The following is a 19,328-nucleotide window of genomic DNA, read 5'->3' on the forward strand; positions in this document are numbered from 1 at the left end:
CTCACAGGACGCTGCTGAGCAAGGTGAGGGCCCATGGTGTTCAAGGTGAGCTACTGGCTTGGATTGAGGACTGGCTGTCTGACAGAAGGCAGAGAGTTGGGATAAAAGGCTCTTTTTCAGAATGGCAACCGGTGACGAGCGGTGTCCCGCAGGGTTCAGTGTTGGGGCCACATCTGTTCACCTTATATATTAATGATCTGGATGAAGGGGCTGCGGGCATTCTGGCGAAGTTTGCCGATGATACGAAGATAGGTGGACAGTCAGGTCGTACTGAGGAGGTGGGGAAGCTGCAGAAAGATGTAGACAGTTTAGGAGAGTGACCCAGGAAATGGCTGATGAAATTCAATGTGAGTAAATGTGAGGTTTTGCACTTTGGAAAAAAGAATACAGGCATGGACTATTTTCTAAATGGTGAGAAAATTCGCAAGTCAGAAGTGCCAAGGGATCTGGAAGTGTTGGTCCAGGATTGTCTACAAGTTAACTTGAAGGTCGAGTCCGTAATTAAGAAAGCGAACGTAATGTTGTTGTTTATCTCAAGAGAGTTGGAATATAAAAGCAGCGATGTGCTTCTGAGGCTTTAGAAGGCTCTAGTTAGGCCCCATTTAGAATACTGTGTCCAATTTTGAACCTCAGGAAGGACATACTAGCCCTGGAGCATGTCCGGCGGAGATTCACACGGATGATCCCTGGAATGGTAGGTTTAACGTATGATGAACGGCTAAGGATCCTGGGATAGTCCTCGTTAGAGTTTGGAAGGTTGAGGGGAGATCTAATAGAAACTTGCAAGATAATGTATGGTTTAGAAGGAGTGGACGCTAGGAAGTTGTTTCCGCTAGGCGGGGAGACTTGGACACGTGGGCACAGCCTTAAAATTAGAGGGGGTAAATTTAAAACTGAAATGAGACGACATTTTTTCAGCCAGAGAGTGGTGGTCTTGTGGAATTCATTGCCGCAGAGTGCATGGAGGCCGGGACGTTGGATGCCTTCAAGGCAGACATCGACAAATTCTTGATCTCAAAAGGAATCAAGGGCTATGGGGAGAGTGCAGGCAAGTGGTGTTGAAATGCCCATCAGCCATGACTGAAATGGCGGAGTGGACTTGATGGGCCGAATGGCCTTACTTCCACTCCTATGTCTTATGGTCTTATGGACAGGTACATGGATAGGCAGGGAGCAAATGGACACAGACCCTTAGAAAATAGGTGACAGGTTAGACAGAGGATCTCGATCGGAGCAGGCTCGGAGGGCCGAAGGGCCTGTTCCTGTGCTGTAATTTTCTTTGTTCTCTTTATTTGTACTCTTGCCTTTCTCATACCTTTTCTAGCTGAAAAAAACTCATGCAATTTTTTTCCATATTACCCTCGTTAATATTGCCCTCAAATTTCATCATCTTCCCCCTTATTGCCTTTTTACATGTCCGCCGCTAGTTTTCGAAAGGCTTCCCAATCCACTGGCTTCCCACGAACCACACCACATTTTATGCTTTTTCTTTTGCTTTCATCCTGTCCCTGACTGATCTTGTTAGCCGTGGTTGCTGATCCTTTCCTGATCTCAACTCCACTCTCCTGCCTGCTCCCCATGGCCCTTTCTCCCTATTTTTCATCAGAAACATATCTATTTCTTTCTTGAATCGGTCGATTGGTGCTGCCTCCATTGCATTCAGGGGCAATGAATTCCACAGATTCACAACTCTCTCCTCATCTCCATTTTGAACATTCCATCTCTCACTCGATAGCTACAGCTTCTTGTTTGAGACTGTCCCACAATGGCGAACATGTGCTCAATGCCCATCTTTTCAATCCCCTTTACTATTTTATATACCTCAATCAGAACCACCCCCTCACTCTCTCAAACACCAGCAAGTACAGGCACAAGCTACTCAGCAACTTCTCATATGACAGCCCTTTCATCCCGGGAATCAATCAGTCCAACCTCCTCTGAACTGCCTCCAGTGCAGATGTATCCATCCTCAGTAAGGGGATCAAAACTGGACACAATACTTTGGTCTCACCAACACCCAATGTGTTCGGAAAAACACTGTGTTACTTTAATGATCCAGTCCTTTGGTGATAAATGCCAGAGTTCCATCTGCCTTTCTTATGCTATGCTCTTCCTGCATACCCACTTTCAGCTACAAAGACAGCCAGACAACTCTGCACTGACACACTTTGAACCTTCCCTCCATTTAAATAAAAATGCGCCCTTTTTTTCATGGACAAAATAGGCAAGCCTTGTGCTTATGCACATTAACCACCTGCCAGATTCTGGTCCATTCTCCTCGCCTGTCAATATTCAGCTGTCTCTGTTTTATTTCACATCACAGGCTGTTTTCCCATCTCTTTCAGAATCATCCACGCATTCTGTTATGTTACATTTTGTCTCTGCTTACAGATCATTTGTATACGTTACAAATAATTCAGGTCAGAGACCTGAACCCCGCAGCAACCCACCAGTAACAATTCACCATCCAGGCAAAGACTCATTTATCCTGACACTCAGCTTTCTGTCAGTTAGCCAGCCCTTTATTCAAACCAATATTCTACCCTTAATCCCCTTGGATCTAACCTTCTGGTTCACTTTTTTATGCAGCAACTGGTCAAATTCTTTCTGGAAATCTCGATATGCCACATCCCTCGGATCCCTGTACAAGATCCTCAATTCTGCCACCTCATCAGCTCCTGACTTCATTACAGCTTTTGTTCAAACATGGTCAAAAGAGTTGAATTCCCGAGGTGAGCTAAGGATGGCTACATTTGACCGAGTGTGGCATCAAAGAGCGCTCGCATAACTGGAGCTGGTGGGAATCCAGCAGAAACTCACCACTGGTTGGAATAATATCTGTACAGAGGACGATATTTTTTCATTCTTGAATCGGAAAGACGTAATTGCTGGTTAGACCTGCTTTTATTGCCCATCCCAAATTGCCCAACTGATATCTGGAGTTCCATGTAGGCCACAGCAGGCCACGCAGTTTCCTTCCCTAAAGAACATAAGTGAATCAGATGGGGTTTTCCGACAATTGGCAATGGATTTACGATCATCATTAGACGCTTAATTCCAGATTTTCATTGAATTTAAATTCCATTATGTGCCATGGTGGAATTTGAACCAGGTCCTCAGAACATTACCTGAGTGTTTGGATTAATAGTCTAGTCATAATACCATTAGGTCATCGCCTCTCATGATTGGCATTTTGGTTGTTAGAGGTCACCTGCAGGAGGTCCTGAGGGTACAGTCCGAAGCCTAACCATCTTCAGCTGATTTATCCCATCATCTCTCCATCATAAGCTCAGAAGTGGGGATGTTCACCAGGGATAGCAGAATATTCAGCATCATTCACCACTCCTCAGATACTGAATCTGTCCATGTCCAAATGCAACAAGGCCGGAACGATGTCTCGGCTTGGGCTGGTAATTGGCAAGTCGCATTTATACTGCACAAATACCAGGTAATGACCATCTCCAGGAAGAGAAAATCCATAAATTGTCCCTTGACATTCAAAGGTGTCACCATCACTGAATTGTCCGCTATCAAAATCCCGGGTTTTACCACTGAACAGAAATTCAACTGGACTTCCTATTTAAATGCAGTGGCTACTAGAGCAGGCCCAAAGCTCCGATTACTGCATCAAGTGACTCACCTCCTGATTCCCCAAGCCTGTCCACCAGCTACATGGAACAAGTCAGAAGAATGGTGGAATAATCCCCACTTGCCTAGATGGGTGCAGCTGCGAAAGCACTCAAGAAGTTCGACACCATCCAGGAAAAAGCAGCCTCCTCCCTGCAGTGCTCAATAGCAGCAGTGTGCACCATCTATGAGATGCACTGAGAAATCTGCAAAAGATCCTGAGACAGGACTTTCCAAACCTATGACAAATTTCATCTACAAGGGCAAGCGTAACAGATATATGGGAACAGCACCACCTACAACACCCTGTCTAAGCCACTCACCATCTCAACTTGGAAATATATTGCTGTTCTTTCACTACCACTGGGTCAAAGTCCTGGAAATTCTCCCCTGGCTGACTGAGTCTACCTACAGCACATGGGCTACATTGATTCACCAATTACAAGGGTAACTAAGGATGGGAAGTAAATGCTGGCCCAGTTAGCGATGCCAATGGCCCAGAAACAAATAACAATTAAGTATCACCTATCTCCTCCTAATTCCAGTTTCTCATGCAGCACCATTCTGATTATTCTATAAAACCTGGTCTTTCTGTGGCAATGCTCAAAGCTACACACAGTACTCATTTGTGATCAAATCACATTCTGCACAATATTAAGAGCCATCACTGGCTGATGAGTATGATTGCCCAGCTTGGAAATTCCATATCACAGGTCATGAGCTCTGTGTGGGTTGATTAGCCTCAACTAGAGCCACATATCTGACCACATGTTGAGGAGGTCTTTCAGTGTGATGGAAGTGGTCTTGGCCTTGAGAACACCAGCATTCCTTTCTCCAGTTCCTTTCCCACACTTCAACTTCTTGTCTGGCGCTGTTGAAGAATTATGTGCCTTCATACAGGAGATTCACCAAGTTGGTTTCTTCTGAATGGGGATATCCCATACTTTGACCTCGATGTAGTATTTCTTGAAGGAACATTTCAAGGTGTTTGAAATGCTTCCTTTTACTTCTTGATCAGATGCCTTCCTTGAGTTGGCAAAAATTTACTTTGGTAGTCATAACTTAGGCATCCAAAGTACATGGCCAGCCCAATGGGGTTTGTTTCAAATCATCATGGCATCAATGCTGATGCTAGGAGGTTTTTCCTCCTAGCTGATGTGGAGAATCCATGACAAAACTGTGCTGAAAGGGTCTTGAAGTGGCAGCTCTATGTTATCCAGGTTTCACAGTCATATAGAAGAGGCTGAACGATGCATGCCTTGAACTCAAGGATCTTGCGATCAGCAGAGATGTCACAATTGAGCATTCTCATCCTCTGGAGTCCAAAGGTGCCACTCGCAGATTGGACGTAATGTTAGAATCTCTGTATCGATGTCAGCCTTAAAAGAGAGAGAGCGTCCCATCTAAGGGAAATGTTCTACATTTGGGAGAATTTCTCTATTAATTTTGATGAAAAGATGGGCCACAACTTGACAGATTGGTAAAGGATTTGAGTCATCTTGAGGTTCGAACACAGAACATAACAGCGCAGTACAGGCCCTTTCGGCCTTGATGTTGTGAAACCAACCTGAAGCCCATCAAAACTACACTATTCCATTATCATCCATATGTTTATCCAACGACCATTTCAATGCCCTTCAAGTTGGCAAGTCTACTACTGTTGCAGGCAGGGCATTCCATGCCGTTACTACTCTCTGAGTAAAGAACCTACCTCTGGCTTCTGTCCTATATCTATCACCCCTCAATTTAAAGCTATGCCCCACCGTGTCAAACATGGCCATCCGAGCCAAACGACTCTCACTGTCCACCCAATCTCATGCTCTGATCATCTTGTATGGTTCTATTAAGTCGCCTCTTAATCTTCTTCTCTCGAACGAAAACAGCCTCAAGTCCCTCAGCCTTTCCTCATAACGCCTTCCCTCCATACCAGGCAACATCCTGGTAAATCTCCTCTGCACCCTTTCCAACGCTTCCACATCCTTCCTATGATGCGGCGACCAGAACTGTACGTAATACTCCGAGTGCGGCTGCACCAGAGTTTTGTACAGCTGCAACATGCCCTCATGGCTCCGAAACTCAATCCCTCTACCAATGAAGCCTAACACACGGTATGCCTTCCTAACAACCCCATCAACCTGGGTGGCAAATTTAAGGTTGAGGCTAATTCTTCAGTATACTTCTGCAAAGGCCTTAAGGGAGATTTGAAGACTTCTGCGAGCGGAAATGACGTTGTGAACCACATACTGAAGTTCCAGAAGCGAGGTCAGTGTCATTTTCTTCTGTGATTTTAACTGGTTGAGGTGAAAAGGTTTTCCATCCATCCTGTTCAGGCCACTGGGAAGCTTGTTCTTGATGAGATTAAGAATGGTGGTGACAAAGCTGGAGAAAAGAGTGGGCGTGAGCCTCAACTTGACCTCAAAGAGCTTCTGCACAACATTGTATTTCTGGTATTGAAGCCTGATTTAAGCTGTTGGCCTTTTATCATTTTAGCAAACTACTTCAACTTTGAGGGCAGATTGTATTTAAATGGTTAAATCCCTAAGTTTCCACAGATCGGAATAATTCTATCAAGTGGAACAATGTATTACTCACTGAAGTGCAGTACTCCACCATTGGGTAATGTAACTTGTGCCCCTTGGATGTGCGTCCCGAAAAGAAACAGCTTCGGCAGATGTCATAATTTCAGTGTTTGAGGCTGCGGCACCTATTAAGGAAGAACAAGAAGTAAGAGAAATGTTCATTTTTGTTTGGATATTTTTAACCATCCAAGGAATGCAAGTTAAGTAGTTAAATTATGTATTTTTTTTTATTTTGAAGAAACGGCAAAATTGTGTGGGGAGAAGCAAATGCTAGGTCAGTCAAGGAAAACTGTCCCAACTCCCCCAGTCAATTTTCATAATGGGATATCCCATCCCTGGAATTATTTAAATTTCTTCTGCTCTGCAACGTTCCCATAGTATGGAAGGTTTTCATCTGCCATGGTGGCATAAACCACCAGAGTAACCTTGCCAGAATCTTCCTGGAAAAGGTAAATCTGACGAGCAGCGATTGTAACATGTGAAGCTGTAAAGGCAACACTGAAGGAGGAGGACACACATTTTCAGCTCAGACAGCAGAAGGGAAGTACTCCAGGGAAAGAGAAGAAATAGCGAAGAAATAAACTGCAATAATGGCTGAGTCACAGTGGTATAGTGGCAATATCATTGAGCTAAATGCTCTGGAGAATGTAGGTTCATGTTCCAACACTGTAGCTGGTCAAATTTACATTTCATTAAAAAATACCCAGAACTAAAAGTTATTTCCAGCAACACTATCATGAAACTATCAACAAATGTTGGTAAAAACCCATCCGATTCACTCATGTCCTTTCGGGGAGTATTCGATCATCCTTACACCACTACATGTGGCTGCAGAGCCACAGCAATGTAGGTAGCTCTGAACCACCCTCCCAGCCATCCACTCAGTTCAACGGCAATTAGTGAAGGACAACAAATGATAACTTCACCAGTGATAGCCAAATCCCTTGCAAGAATGGAAAATGTTCTCTTGAAATGGAAGGACTTGATCAATGTGTTGTGAAATTATCAACAGATGAATGGATAGAACTGCATACAGAATGTAGGTCATCAATACGATGAGATGGTGCAAAACAGAGGATATTGCCTTCAGGATTCCTGTCATGAAGCCAAACTCTGAGACTCAGCAAGCACTCAAATGTGTGAGCAGAAACTAAATAGCCATGAAAACCAACATAAAAGTACAAACAGCAGGCTCTTAAAATTTTTGGAGATATGCAAGGCAATATTAAATTATGCACTGAAGTGGTTAAGTTCAGTTAATCCTCTTGTAAATAGCACTGCTAACAGGAAACTCACTGTCAATTACAGATTAGTCCAGAATTTTCAAGGCAATAGATAAAGTGAAGCAGAATACCAGTTTCCGTGAGGAACAAACATAATTTGGAAGTTAAAGGGATGAAAGGAGTTACTTTTCTGAACAACATTCGGAAGAAACACAGACAGACGGTTGATTGAGAAGATGAAACATGAGAAGATGGTAAGGAAAGAAATAGATTTGGAAGCAACAGTGTGGTAGAATTGTGGAAGTTCACTGGCCTCACGCAACATCAGGAACCAATACATTTGATCTTTAGAGAACAGAATGTCAGAGAAGGGGGGCTCTCTTCCCAAATGGTCAAGCTTACAAAATGTAGGAAAAAGGCTGCCTTCCTCTTGGTGCTTCTCACTGGATGAACACGCGAGGAAAGTTGTGCTTATTGGTTGCGGACCTATTGGTGGTTGGTTCATTCATATCAGGCAGATTCTCCAACAGCGGGTGAAGGTGTGGTCACAGTCTTCGCTCGGGGCAACTGAATCTATTCCTCTTCTTTGTTCTTTCATGCAAGTTCTGTGTTTGGATTCCTGATTGCGGCTACAAAATCTCCTATCTGTCCCTCGAACTGTCAAGTCTGCGATCACTCATGTCCTGTTTACCTCACCCTTTTCCGCCGTGTCCCAGAGCCAATTACACTTTACTTTAAAGTAATTTTAAGTCCAAATCACAGTAAAAGGAAGCCATTTGGTCCATCATGTTTGAACTAGATCTCCAAATACATCTCACAAATTAGTGCCTTTTCCTTAACCTGCACATTATTTCTCTTTAACTAATCAACTAGTGCTTTCTTGCATCTTTTACTGAAACTGCCTCCTCGAGGTAATGCATTCTATAGACTGTGATAAAGCTATTTCTTACACTGCAGTTACTTCTTTAGTCAATCACTTCAAACCTCTGCATCTTATTCTCAATTCTGTCACAAGTAGCAAAGTCTTCCCCTCGTCTACTCTGACCAGACCTCAAATGATTTTGCAAGATTCAAAATAATCTCTTCTAAGTCTCAGCATCTTCGAGGAAAGCTGTCCCAATTCCTCTAATCAATTTTCATAATGAGATATCTCAACCCTGGAATCGTTATTGTAAATTGGTCCTGCTCTGTCTCTCTCCAACATTTTCACAAAGTTCCCTTCGCACGGAAGGTTTTCATTTGCCATGGTGGTATAAACCTATTCAGAAGTAACCTTGCCAGAATCTTCCCAGCAATGCAAAGGCTGGTGATCTCATGGTTCTTTGAGCAATCTGACATTTCTCCTTCAGTTTTGTACAAGATATGGCATCTTAAAGATTCTGTGAAATCCTGCCCTGTTCCTCATAGTCCATGAAAAGCTAACAGATCTTGGCCTTCAGAGTTAGGCCACCATTCCTCAAGCTTCAGATGGAATTCAATTGACTCCGGGTCGTTGTTGCTCTTGATTTAGTTATGGCAGTCATAGTTTCATCCACAGTTGGGCTCTCACTCCAGTTCTTCTCAGACAGAGAGTTGTTTGATCAGATCAATGGCAGTAACACGCACCTTCTCCAAGATGGCCAATCTTAGAAATGTAGGAGAATAGTTAACCAAAAAGGTTCAATTTACCCCTTAGAAATCCTGTCCAAATCTGCAATTTAATTTACTAGTTGTGGACAAGAAGTTTTATCGATCATTTAGCAACAACACAGCAATCACTTTCATAGGATGCACACACACTGATTACAGGACTAATAAAAAGGCCTTTCTGTAAATTCCCAATAATTGCAAATTACAGAACCAACCGGAAGTCGAGTCACAATCCGTTCTGAGCCACAGTGTCTGTGATCAATGCAACTGCGAACAAAATACCAAAAGCATGCAGCACTCACCTCTCACAAAAAATTAAGGTAAAGAAGTTGATACTTAATTTGTCCTAATTACTTCTCTGGTCCATGAATTTGTTCGGGTTTTGTGATGATCTCAGTTGTGTTGTTGACTGATGGAGTTTCTAATAGAACATCTAAAGTAAAAGCTTTCTTTAAAAACTAACTCCCTCTAACTTTCTGCTGGTTTGCACATCTCACCTGAAACCTACGAGTGGGTACTCTTTGCAGATGTTACACTTAGCCTGATGTTTTGCAGTTTCAGCAGCTGCCACACGGTGTCGAACAGGCAGCCACACCATGGACTGAGGCTCCAATCTCATCCACTCTACAAAGTGTTTAACATCAATCTCTGGTTTGTTCTGGCCCTAGAAGAAAATAAAAGATCAGCTGCATGATTAATTATGTCAAGTTTACATCCGCTATCCTCAGACATATCTAATACACTATCATTGGGGTTTCTGACATTGTTTTTATTAAATTAATGATTAAAAACATTGACTATTTATAAACATGATAGCCTTGGATTAGTGGTGGTACATGTTGGCCTCTGGAACTAATTCAAACCGAAAATGAGCACAAAATTCATACTGGCAAGTAGACCCACTTGACCTTCTGAAGTGGCGCAGAGCACACTTACATGTTGGAAGCAACTGCAGACACTTGGTTCAATGTTGCTGCCTCCAAATGAAGGTACCTCACCCAGCTGCCGAGGGATCTGGACTGCATTGTGAAGCAAAAGGCTCAGGCTTTGTTGGTCACATAATTCTGTGGGTTCAGCTCCTTGTTTGAAGAGGTCTGCAAAAGTTATCCATAAGAAAAAACTTGATATTCCGAAACTTAACGGAGGTAGTTAAGAGTTCAATACATCCAATATATCTTCCTCAATTGCCTTGCTTTGTAAATTATCTTAAAACATTATTTTATGATCTTGATTGGCGATTTGCAAACAACTGTGGAAACAAAAACTTCTGTTTCTTGGCACCAATGGACAATGTATGTTGTATGATTCTCCAAGGAAGTCATTTCTTTCTTGATTGTAAATCTCAAACCTCTCTAATATCTCCTCGTTCTTTTCACAGAGATAATCTTTGTGTGGACCTGGAAAACATGGGCACTGTCCTCAATGAATATTTTGCGTCAATCTTTACAATGGAAAAGGACACTGCAAGTATTGATATCAGGGCAGAGGACCTAGGAACATCAGAAGTTTAGACATCGGAAGATGCAGCTGGTTTAGCAAATTTAAAAGTGGATACATCTACAGGCCGAACTGAAATGTATACCAGCGAGCAAGGGAAGTGAGGGAGGAGATATTTGGGCCCCTGTCAGCAATTTTCAAACACTTGTCAATCACACGTGAAGTCATGAAGGACGATGAACATTGTCCTACGATGAACAAATGGAGAGAGGAACAGACCAGGAAATTAAAGGCCAGTCAGAATAATCTCAGCACTGGAGAAGCTATAAAGAGGCATTCTTAGGGGTAGAATGTACTTCCATGAAGTAATCAGGGATAGTCAGTATGGATTTGTTAAGGTGAGGTCACGTTTCAGAAATTTGATCCTTTTTTGAGGAGATGTTGGAGTGTTGATGAGCTTATGCATTCGATGTGGACTTAGTAAAGCCCCCCTTGGCAGACTGATCAAGAAAGCAACAGTCAACGGGATCAAAGGCAAAGAGGCACGCTGGAGCCAAAACAGGCTGAGGCAGAGAGCACAGGGTGATTGATGGTAGAGGGATATCTATTTGACAGGATGTTTGCTTTCAGTGGGGTTGTGCAGGGCTTGCCACAAGGACCCTTGAAATTTGTCAACGAGATTCATCATTTTGGCTTAAACACAGTGTGTATGACCGTGTTGCTAGCGAATGACTAATTTAGTGAGGAGGATATCGACGGAATGGTCATGTAAATAACAGCCATGGGATCAAAGGCAAAGTGGTACACTGGACCCAAAATTGGTTGACAGACAGAAAGAATAAACTTCAGGAGGAGATCAGCACACTGGTCAGCTGGACACAGCAATTGGAACTCAACCCGGAAAAGTGTGAGCTGACGAACTCGGGAGGGCTAACAAGGCAAGGGATCACACTATGAAGGGTGTGATCGTGGACATTACTGAAAAAACCAAGATGCTGCCTGGGCTGGGGGTTCTCATGGAATCATAGAGTACAGAAGAGGTCCTACGGCCCACTAAGGCTGTACCTCTAAAAACACACTGCGACATATACTAGTCCCATTTTTACACACTAGACCATTCTCAAAAATATTATGCCATTACAAGTGCTCATCCAAGTACTTTTCAAAGGGTGTGAGGTTTCCTGTTTCAACTTCCCTCCCAGGCAATGCATTCCAGACCTTCACCACACTCTGGATGAAAACGATTTTCCTCAAACCTCTGCTAAATTTCCCGTGTTTCTCTTTAACATTATGCCCTACCGTTATTGATGATTTAACTAAGGGGAACAATGCTTTCTACTCAACCTATCTTTACCTCTCATAATCTTATATGCCTCTATCAGGACCTCCACTCAACCCCGAAAACTTCTCTGCTTCACAGAAAATAATCTGAATTTTTCCAGCCTTTCTTCACAGCTAAAATGCTCCAACATATGCAACATCCTTTTCATTCCCTCCAGTGCAATCACATCCTTCCTGATGGGTGGTGACCAAAATGCCACACACAACTCCAGCTGTGGCCTAACCAAACTTTTAAACAGCACAAAGTGACCTCCCCACTCTTACCATCTGATAAAGGGAGATGTCCCATATGTCTTTGTAACAACCCTTACTAGCCTGACCTGACCCCTTCAGGAATTTATGAACTAGCACCCTAGGATCCCTTTTCTCCTCTAAGCTTCCCAGTGTCCTGCTATGCATTAGATTTAGACTTAGGTTTTATTATCACACATATTCAATACAGGGTACAGGAGTGCAATGCCACCTCAGACGGTGCCATCTCAGGTACAAAGTACCTCGGTACGAAATTTCAGTTGCAAATGTAGAAAATTTATCCATCCTTCTTTACTCAGTCGTAGGGGAGTGGAACGCAAAGCCGGAGAGAGTAGTGGAGTCGGCCTCATTAGGGGCATTTAATCGGCCATTAGACAAGTACATGGATGACGGTATAAGGTAGTGGTGGAGGTGAGACAGACCTTAGGATGAGGGTAATAGTTCGGGACAACATCGTGGGCCGAAGGGCCTGTACTGAGCTGTACTGTTCCATGCTCTATGTTATAAAAATAATTGAATACGTTAAAAAGTTCAGCACTACAGTCTTCTTAGTATAACAGTAGAAAAATAAAAACAAAAGTTTAAAAAGTCAAACATTACAGTCCTTTCTTAAGCCACGAGTTTTCAGACACTCTGGCCGAGGCTTCCCCCATGACGGTTCGTATTCCCCTGCGCTGGGCTAAGGCCCGCCCATCCTTGCCGGTGGACTTCACTGCTGACTGCCGTTGCTGACCTCCATCGGGCACGACAGGCTTTGCCACATTAAGTACTCTCTTATCTTAATCCTTCTTCAGGCTATATCAATCTGCCACTGACCTGCCCATCTGACCGATGCCAAGATTGAAGCAGACAAGGGGAACTGGTAAAGATGTTTAAGATTTTGAAGGGCATAGAAAGGATAACTGGAAGCTGCTTTTTCCATTCGTAGACATGTCAATACACAGGGGGCATAGATTGAAGTTCACAGGTAGAAAGCTAAGAGGGGAGTTGAGGAGAACCTATTTTCCCAGTGTGGTGGGAGTCCTGAGCTCACTGACTGAAAGTGTGGCTGATTCAGAAAGTGTCTGAATATTTAAGTGTTTCGATATTCACTTGTGTTGCCGTAGGCTCCAGGGCTATGAGCCAAACAATCAAAACGGAAAGCAATGTACTGTGAGTTCGATGCAGACAGATCTTTGTTGAGCAGTGCAGGAACTACGGACCGCACGGCCTCCTCCTGTGCAAAAAACATCCATGAGACTATAATTACACAGCTTTTCTTTGAGGCATTTCTCCACTTGACTGATTCTTTGTAAATGCAAGGCCGATAAAATAAATCCTTTTCTTAAAAGCTTCCATCTCACTGAGAAAGCTTCAGGTCAATTTGATAATCTGCTCTCAAAAATCTGCTCATATTTTGATAGTTATGACAAATTCTACTGTCAGGGCTGACACAATCCACAACATTCTAAATCAATCAATAATATTCCAGAAAGATGATCATTTGCCTATCCGACCAATTTTAACTGTTGCTTTAAAAAATAGAGAAATAAATCTGGATCTGTCAAAAACTAATCAGTTCTTCCTTGGACCATACCCGTACGTACCAGCTTTCAATGAAATATGCCCATTAGTTTGTGAGATACATTGCTGACCAACAGAACAACAAATGAGCAAAAACATTACCTCACATTCAGTGTTATCACTGCTGCGAGTGAGCAGTAGAGTCATACAGCACTTCCAAATCTTTTTCCCAATGCGAATGATGAAAACATTATTGGTCACAAAAACAGCCGCTAAGGTTAGTGCCTTTGAGAAACAATAGCATCATACATATGTAGCGCATCATTTATCTTGCAGGAATGCACTGTGTACATTCTGCACAGACCAAGTTATGACTTAACACTCATGTGGCAGTGACTAAATACAGAAATATACTAATACAGCAAACCTTTTGTGAAACAGCACCTGCGGTACCAGGAATGAGCTGAATAATCAAAAATTCCAGTTGATCAATAGGTCCACACACGCAAAAAACACACACTCAATAATAGGAACATAATGCATGGGATATACACATTGTATCAGTGATAATGGGAACTGCAGATGCTGGAGAATCCAAGATAATAAAATCTGAGGCTGGATGAACACAGCAGGCCCAGCAGCATCTCAGGAGAACAAAAGCTGACGTTTTGGGCCTAGACCCTTCATCAGATGAAGGGTCTAGGCCCGAAACGTCAGCTTTTGTGCTCCTGAGATGCTGCTGGGCCTGCTGTGTTCATCCAGCCTCACATTTTATTATCTGGGATATACACATCACTGTTCTCCCTCATTTACAGCATAAATGACTTCAGTAATGAGGCAACTTTGCCTCAATTAAAACTTACTGGCAGAGTGCCTTTTCACTTGCATCCTCACCATACATCACAAGATGATGAGAATACAGTAAACATCTGGTGTATAATTTTTGTCAGTTGATTGAGTGTGCTAGTTTGTTGAACAAAGTTTACATACAGTTAAATCTACAGTTTACATGTGTATCAGCAATGATAGATTTAGTACTGACACTTGTATTTTTCCTCCAGATGACCCTTGTAGAGTCACGTCAAGCCAATTTTCAAAGAAAGCACTCTGATTCTTCCACTCATACTTCTGGAAAAGGAAGTTGCAGAACGTCACTGACTGACTTTACTTATTTGAATACAGGGTAAGGTACATAGAACATCGAACAGTACAGGCCCTTCAGCCCACAATGTTGTGCCGAACTTTTACCCTAAACCTCAGGTCTATCTAACTCCACCCCTATCTTATATGACCATCCATATGCCTGTCTAATAGTCACTTAAATGCCCCGAATGAGGCCGACTCCGCAACCCACTCCAGCTGAAACAAAGATCTCTTTGAATTGTCATTTGTCACACATGTATTGAATCAAAAAACAAATTTCTCACTTCCATAGACTTCTGTAGCATCTTAATATGATTTGTGAAGATTAATACTTCACCCGATCATTTTATAAATACAACTTTAAACAAAATGCCACTATATGGAACTTGTATGTTGGTATTTGTGCAGATGCCAATTCAGTTTGTGTGATCTGTTTCGATGCAACGAGTGATAAACACTTCGAATAAAATGGTTGAGAGCAGTATATGTGAGATTTAATACCATGCTTTATCTACAGATAACTCATCTGCAGGTAGTTATTCATGAGACTCAACTGACATCATGTCTCAGGGGAGCTTGTGTCCTCTGGGTTAGGTGTTGTTTGACCATTGCCTACTGGTCACTGGTTGAGAGGAAAGAGAACTACTGGCTGCTATCCATTTTCAACAAGTGATCATGATAATCTACCTGCGTTTCAACGTCCCATCAACATGCAAGAATTGTTGCTCGAAGAGGCTTCTGTGTAACAAACAGGAGCAGAATCAAGATCAACCTTGCTTTCCCTATCTGAACAAGCTGCCAACACCAGAAATATGGGACCGTCTTAATCATTCTTATACAATTAACTTTTACAATAGACAACAGGTGCAGAAGTAGGCCATTCGGCCCTTCGAGCCAGCACCACCATTCATTCTAATCATGGTTGATCATCCACAATCAGTATCCTGTCCCTGCCTTATCCCCATAACCCTCGATTCCACTGTCTTTAAGAGCTCTATCCATCTCTTTCTTGAAACTATCCAGAGACTTGGCCTCCACTGCCTTCTGGGGCAGAGCATTCCATACATCCACTGCTCTCCGGGTGAAGAAGTTTTCCCTCAACTCTGTTCTAAATGCCCTACCCCTTATTTTTAAACTGTGTCCTCTGGTTCTGGACTCACACATCAGCGGAAACATGCTTCCTACCTCCAGAGTATCCAATCCTTTAACAATCTTATACGTCTCAATCAGACACCCTCTCGTCCTTCTAAGCCAGGTCCCTGTACAGCTGCAGAAGGACCTCTTTGCTCCTATACTCAATTCCTCTTGTTATGAAGGCCAGCATGCCATTAGCTTTCTTCACTGCCTGCTGTACCTGCATGCTCGCTTTCATTGACTTATGTACAAGAACACCTAGATCTTGTTGTACTTCCCCCTTGACCGAACCTGACTCCATTTAGATAGTAATCTGCCTTCCTGTTCTTGTCACCAAAATGGATAACCACACATTTATCCACATGAAACAGCGTCCGCCATGCATCCGTCCACTCAGCTAGCTTGTCCAAGTCACCCTGTATTCTCATAACATCCTCCTCACATTTCACACTGCCACCCAGCTTTGTGTCATTGGCAAATTTGCTAATATTACTTTTAGTGCCTTCATCTGTATCATTAATGTATATTGTAAACAGCTGCGGTCCCAGCACTGAACCTTGTGGTAGCCCACTGGTCACCGCCTGCCATTCCGAAAGGGACCCGTTTATCACTACTCTCTGCTTCCTGTCAGATAGCCAATTTTCACTCCAAGTCAGTATTTTGCCCCAAATACCATGTGCCCTAATTTTGCTCACTAATCTCCTCTGTGGGGCTTTATCAAAGGCTTTCTGAAAGTCCTGGTCCACCCCATCCACTGGATCTCCCTTGTCCATCTTCACAGTTATATCCTCAAAAAATTCCAGAAGATCAGTCAGGCACAATTTCCCCTTCGTAATTCCTGCTGACTCTGACCTATCCTGTTACGGCTATCCAAATGAGTTGTAATTTCATCTTTTATAATTCACTCCAGCATCGTTCCCACCACTGACGTCCGGCTAACCGATCGAAAATTTCCTGTTTTCTCTCTCCCTCCTTTTTTGAAAAGTGGGACAACATCAGCCACCCTCCAATCCGCAGGAACTGATCCTGAATCTAGAGAACATTGGAAAATGATTACCAATGCGTTCACGATTTCCAGAGCCACCTCCTTAAGTACCCTGGGATGCAGACCATCAGGTCCCAGGGACTTATCAGCCTCCAGACCCAACAGTCTATCCAACACCATTTCTTGCCGAACATAAATACCCTTCAATTCATCCATTACCCTAGGTCCTTCAGCCATTATTACATCTGGGGGATTGCTTGTGTCTTCCCGAGTGAAGACAGTTCCAAAGTACCTACTCAACTCTTCTGCCATTTCCTTGATCCCCATAATAAATTCACTTGTTTCTGTCTTCAAGGGCCCAATTCTAGTCTTAACCATTTTTTTTTCAACACACCTTTTACTATCCTCCTTGATAATTGGAACTGCAGATGCTGGAGAATCCAAGATAACAAAATGTGGAGCTGGATGAACACGGCAGGCCAAGCAGCATCTCAGGAGCACAAAAGCTGACATTTCGGGCCTAGACCCTTCACCCAGGCCCGAAACGTCAGCTTTTGTGCTCCTGAGATGCTGCTTGGCCTGCTGTGTTCATCCAGCTCCACACTTTGTTATCCTTTCTATCCTCCTTCATATTTTTGGTCAGTTTTCCTTCGTACCTCATTTTTTTCTCCGCGTATTGCCTTTTTAGTGATCTTCTGTTGCTCTTTAAAAGCTTCCCAGTCCTCCGGCATCCCGCTCATCTTTGCTATGTTATACTTCTCTTTTATCTTTAGAGAGTCCTTAACTTCCCTCGTCAGCCACGGCCGCCCCTGCCTCCCCTTAGGATCTTTCTTTGGAATGAACTGATCCCGCACCTTTTGCATTATATCCAGAAATACCTGCCATTGTTGTTCCACTGCCATCCCTGCTACGGTATTAAACCATTGAACTTTGGCCAGCTCCTCCCTCATCGCTCCATAGTTCCCTTTCTTCAACTACAATGCTGACACTTCCAATTCTCCCTTCTCCCTCTCAAATTGCTGATTAAAACTTATCATATTATTGTCACTACCTCTAATGGCTTCTTGACTTCGAGGTCCCTGATCAAATCCGGTTCGTTGCACAACACCAGATCCAGAATTGCCTCCTCCCTGGTAGGCTCCATACTGACTCTGCATCTTCTGATTCTACGTCTCCACTCGCAAAGGGCTGAAGATTTTATATTTCTTTACATTCATAATTTCATATCTATTTTACTATTTCTTCTTTCTTTATTATTTCATATTTCTTTACTTCTGACTATTTTAAATACAACAGGTTTTCTTATGCTACATCAGTGACGACATTTCAAAGGTAGTTTAGCTGCCTATAAAGTACTTTTTATGCCTGAGACCATAAAATGAGCTACATAAATGCACTTCTTTCTTTTATTAACTTCTGTAGTTGTGTTTCTTTGCCAATGGAGGATTGGCTACAATTACACAGGGTAATGTAGGTGAAATACATTTCCTATGACAAAATTCCAAACCAAAGTTACGAAATTAGAATAATAAACTATTGGCTGTTTGCAACTGAACACTGTAGATGAGCAAAGGTCACTTAATCAGTAAAGTACTAATTAAGTATGTTCCCGACATGGAGAATACAAATGAAAACTACGGTTATGCTCATAGGAAATTGGACAACGTTCTATTTTATGATCATAGCAATGCCATATCATCAACACATTTTTTAATAGATAATAAGTCACTCTGGGATATTTATTCATTTGTTTTATATCCTCAAGATCATCTTTGCAAATCCTGTGAACAGGGGCCACTGAACAGCTTACTTAGCCTTTTTTTTAACACCTATAATATCCATGTTTTATCCCTCTCTCCTCGATGTTTGTCTGCAGGAAGATGAGTTAACAGGGGGCTTACAGTTTTAATTTGTACAGATATGTGTCCAATGTTTGTAAATATCTGACTGTAGCTAGAATCTATGCAGTTGTAATAAATAGGCATTCTTGTTAAGAACAGAAATCTGGACCGTGGTCTTCATCAGTTTGGATCTAAAAGACAAGTAAATTAGGGAAACTTAGATACTTTTCAAAATCTTCCACATTGGGATTACTCTGGAAACTGCAGGCTCGAATTGCAGCATGGTACCCTTCTGAATGTAACACCTGAAATCACGAAAGTAATAACTTCCTTGAAAATGAACATGGACTCTATGGGTTAAGGTGACACAAGCCCACGAGCTACAACATGGGGAAAAATACAGTGGATGCTATTTTTAATGAACAGTGTGTCAACATCAACTGTTCTGTCTGAAAGTGAAATCTGAGAAATGAAAAGTGAAAACTGCCAGGTTAGAAAGTTCCAGCTACGTGCTTACCTGATGGAAATGCATTGATTGTGATATTAATATATATATGATTGTTAATTGAGAGTACTGATGAATTTTGCTTTTTGTTTCTGTGATGATCTAAATAATCCATTTGTCAACACAATA

At 42.5% G+C, this 19,328-nt stretch overlaps 1 protein-coding gene across 2 annotated transcripts in view; it reads right to left on the minus strand.

Annotated features, from left to right (window-relative positions):
- LOC132207870 (utrophin-like) overlaps positions 1-19,328 on the minus strand; it is a 124,791-nt gene that overhangs the window by 18,516 nt on the left and 86,947 nt on the right. Inside the window, exons 3-5 of one of the 2 annotated variants that reach the window (XR_009443937.1) lie at positions 9,995-10,152; positions 9,556-9,722; positions 6,220-6,331 (exon numbers count right to left, since the gene is read on the minus strand). Coding sequence is in view for 1 of the 2 variants with exons in the window: in XM_059643712.1 (XP_059499695.1) it covers positions 9,556-9,722; positions 9,995-10,152 (325 nt within the window). In the remaining variant the exon portion in view is untranslated. The remainder of the gene's footprint in view (positions 1-6,219; positions 6,332-9,555; positions 9,723-9,994; positions 10,153-19,328) is intronic. The other variant, XM_059643712.1, reaches the window with a different exon arrangement.

This window comes from Stegostoma tigrinum, unplaced genomic scaffold (assembly GCF_030684315.1).
Source record: "Stegostoma tigrinum isolate sSteTig4 unplaced genomic scaffold, sSteTig4.hap1 scaffold_191, whole genome shotgun sequence".
In the NCBI taxonomy this organism is placed as follows: domain Eukaryota; kingdom Metazoa; phylum Chordata; class Chondrichthyes; order Orectolobiformes; family Stegostomatidae; genus Stegostoma; species Stegostoma tigrinum.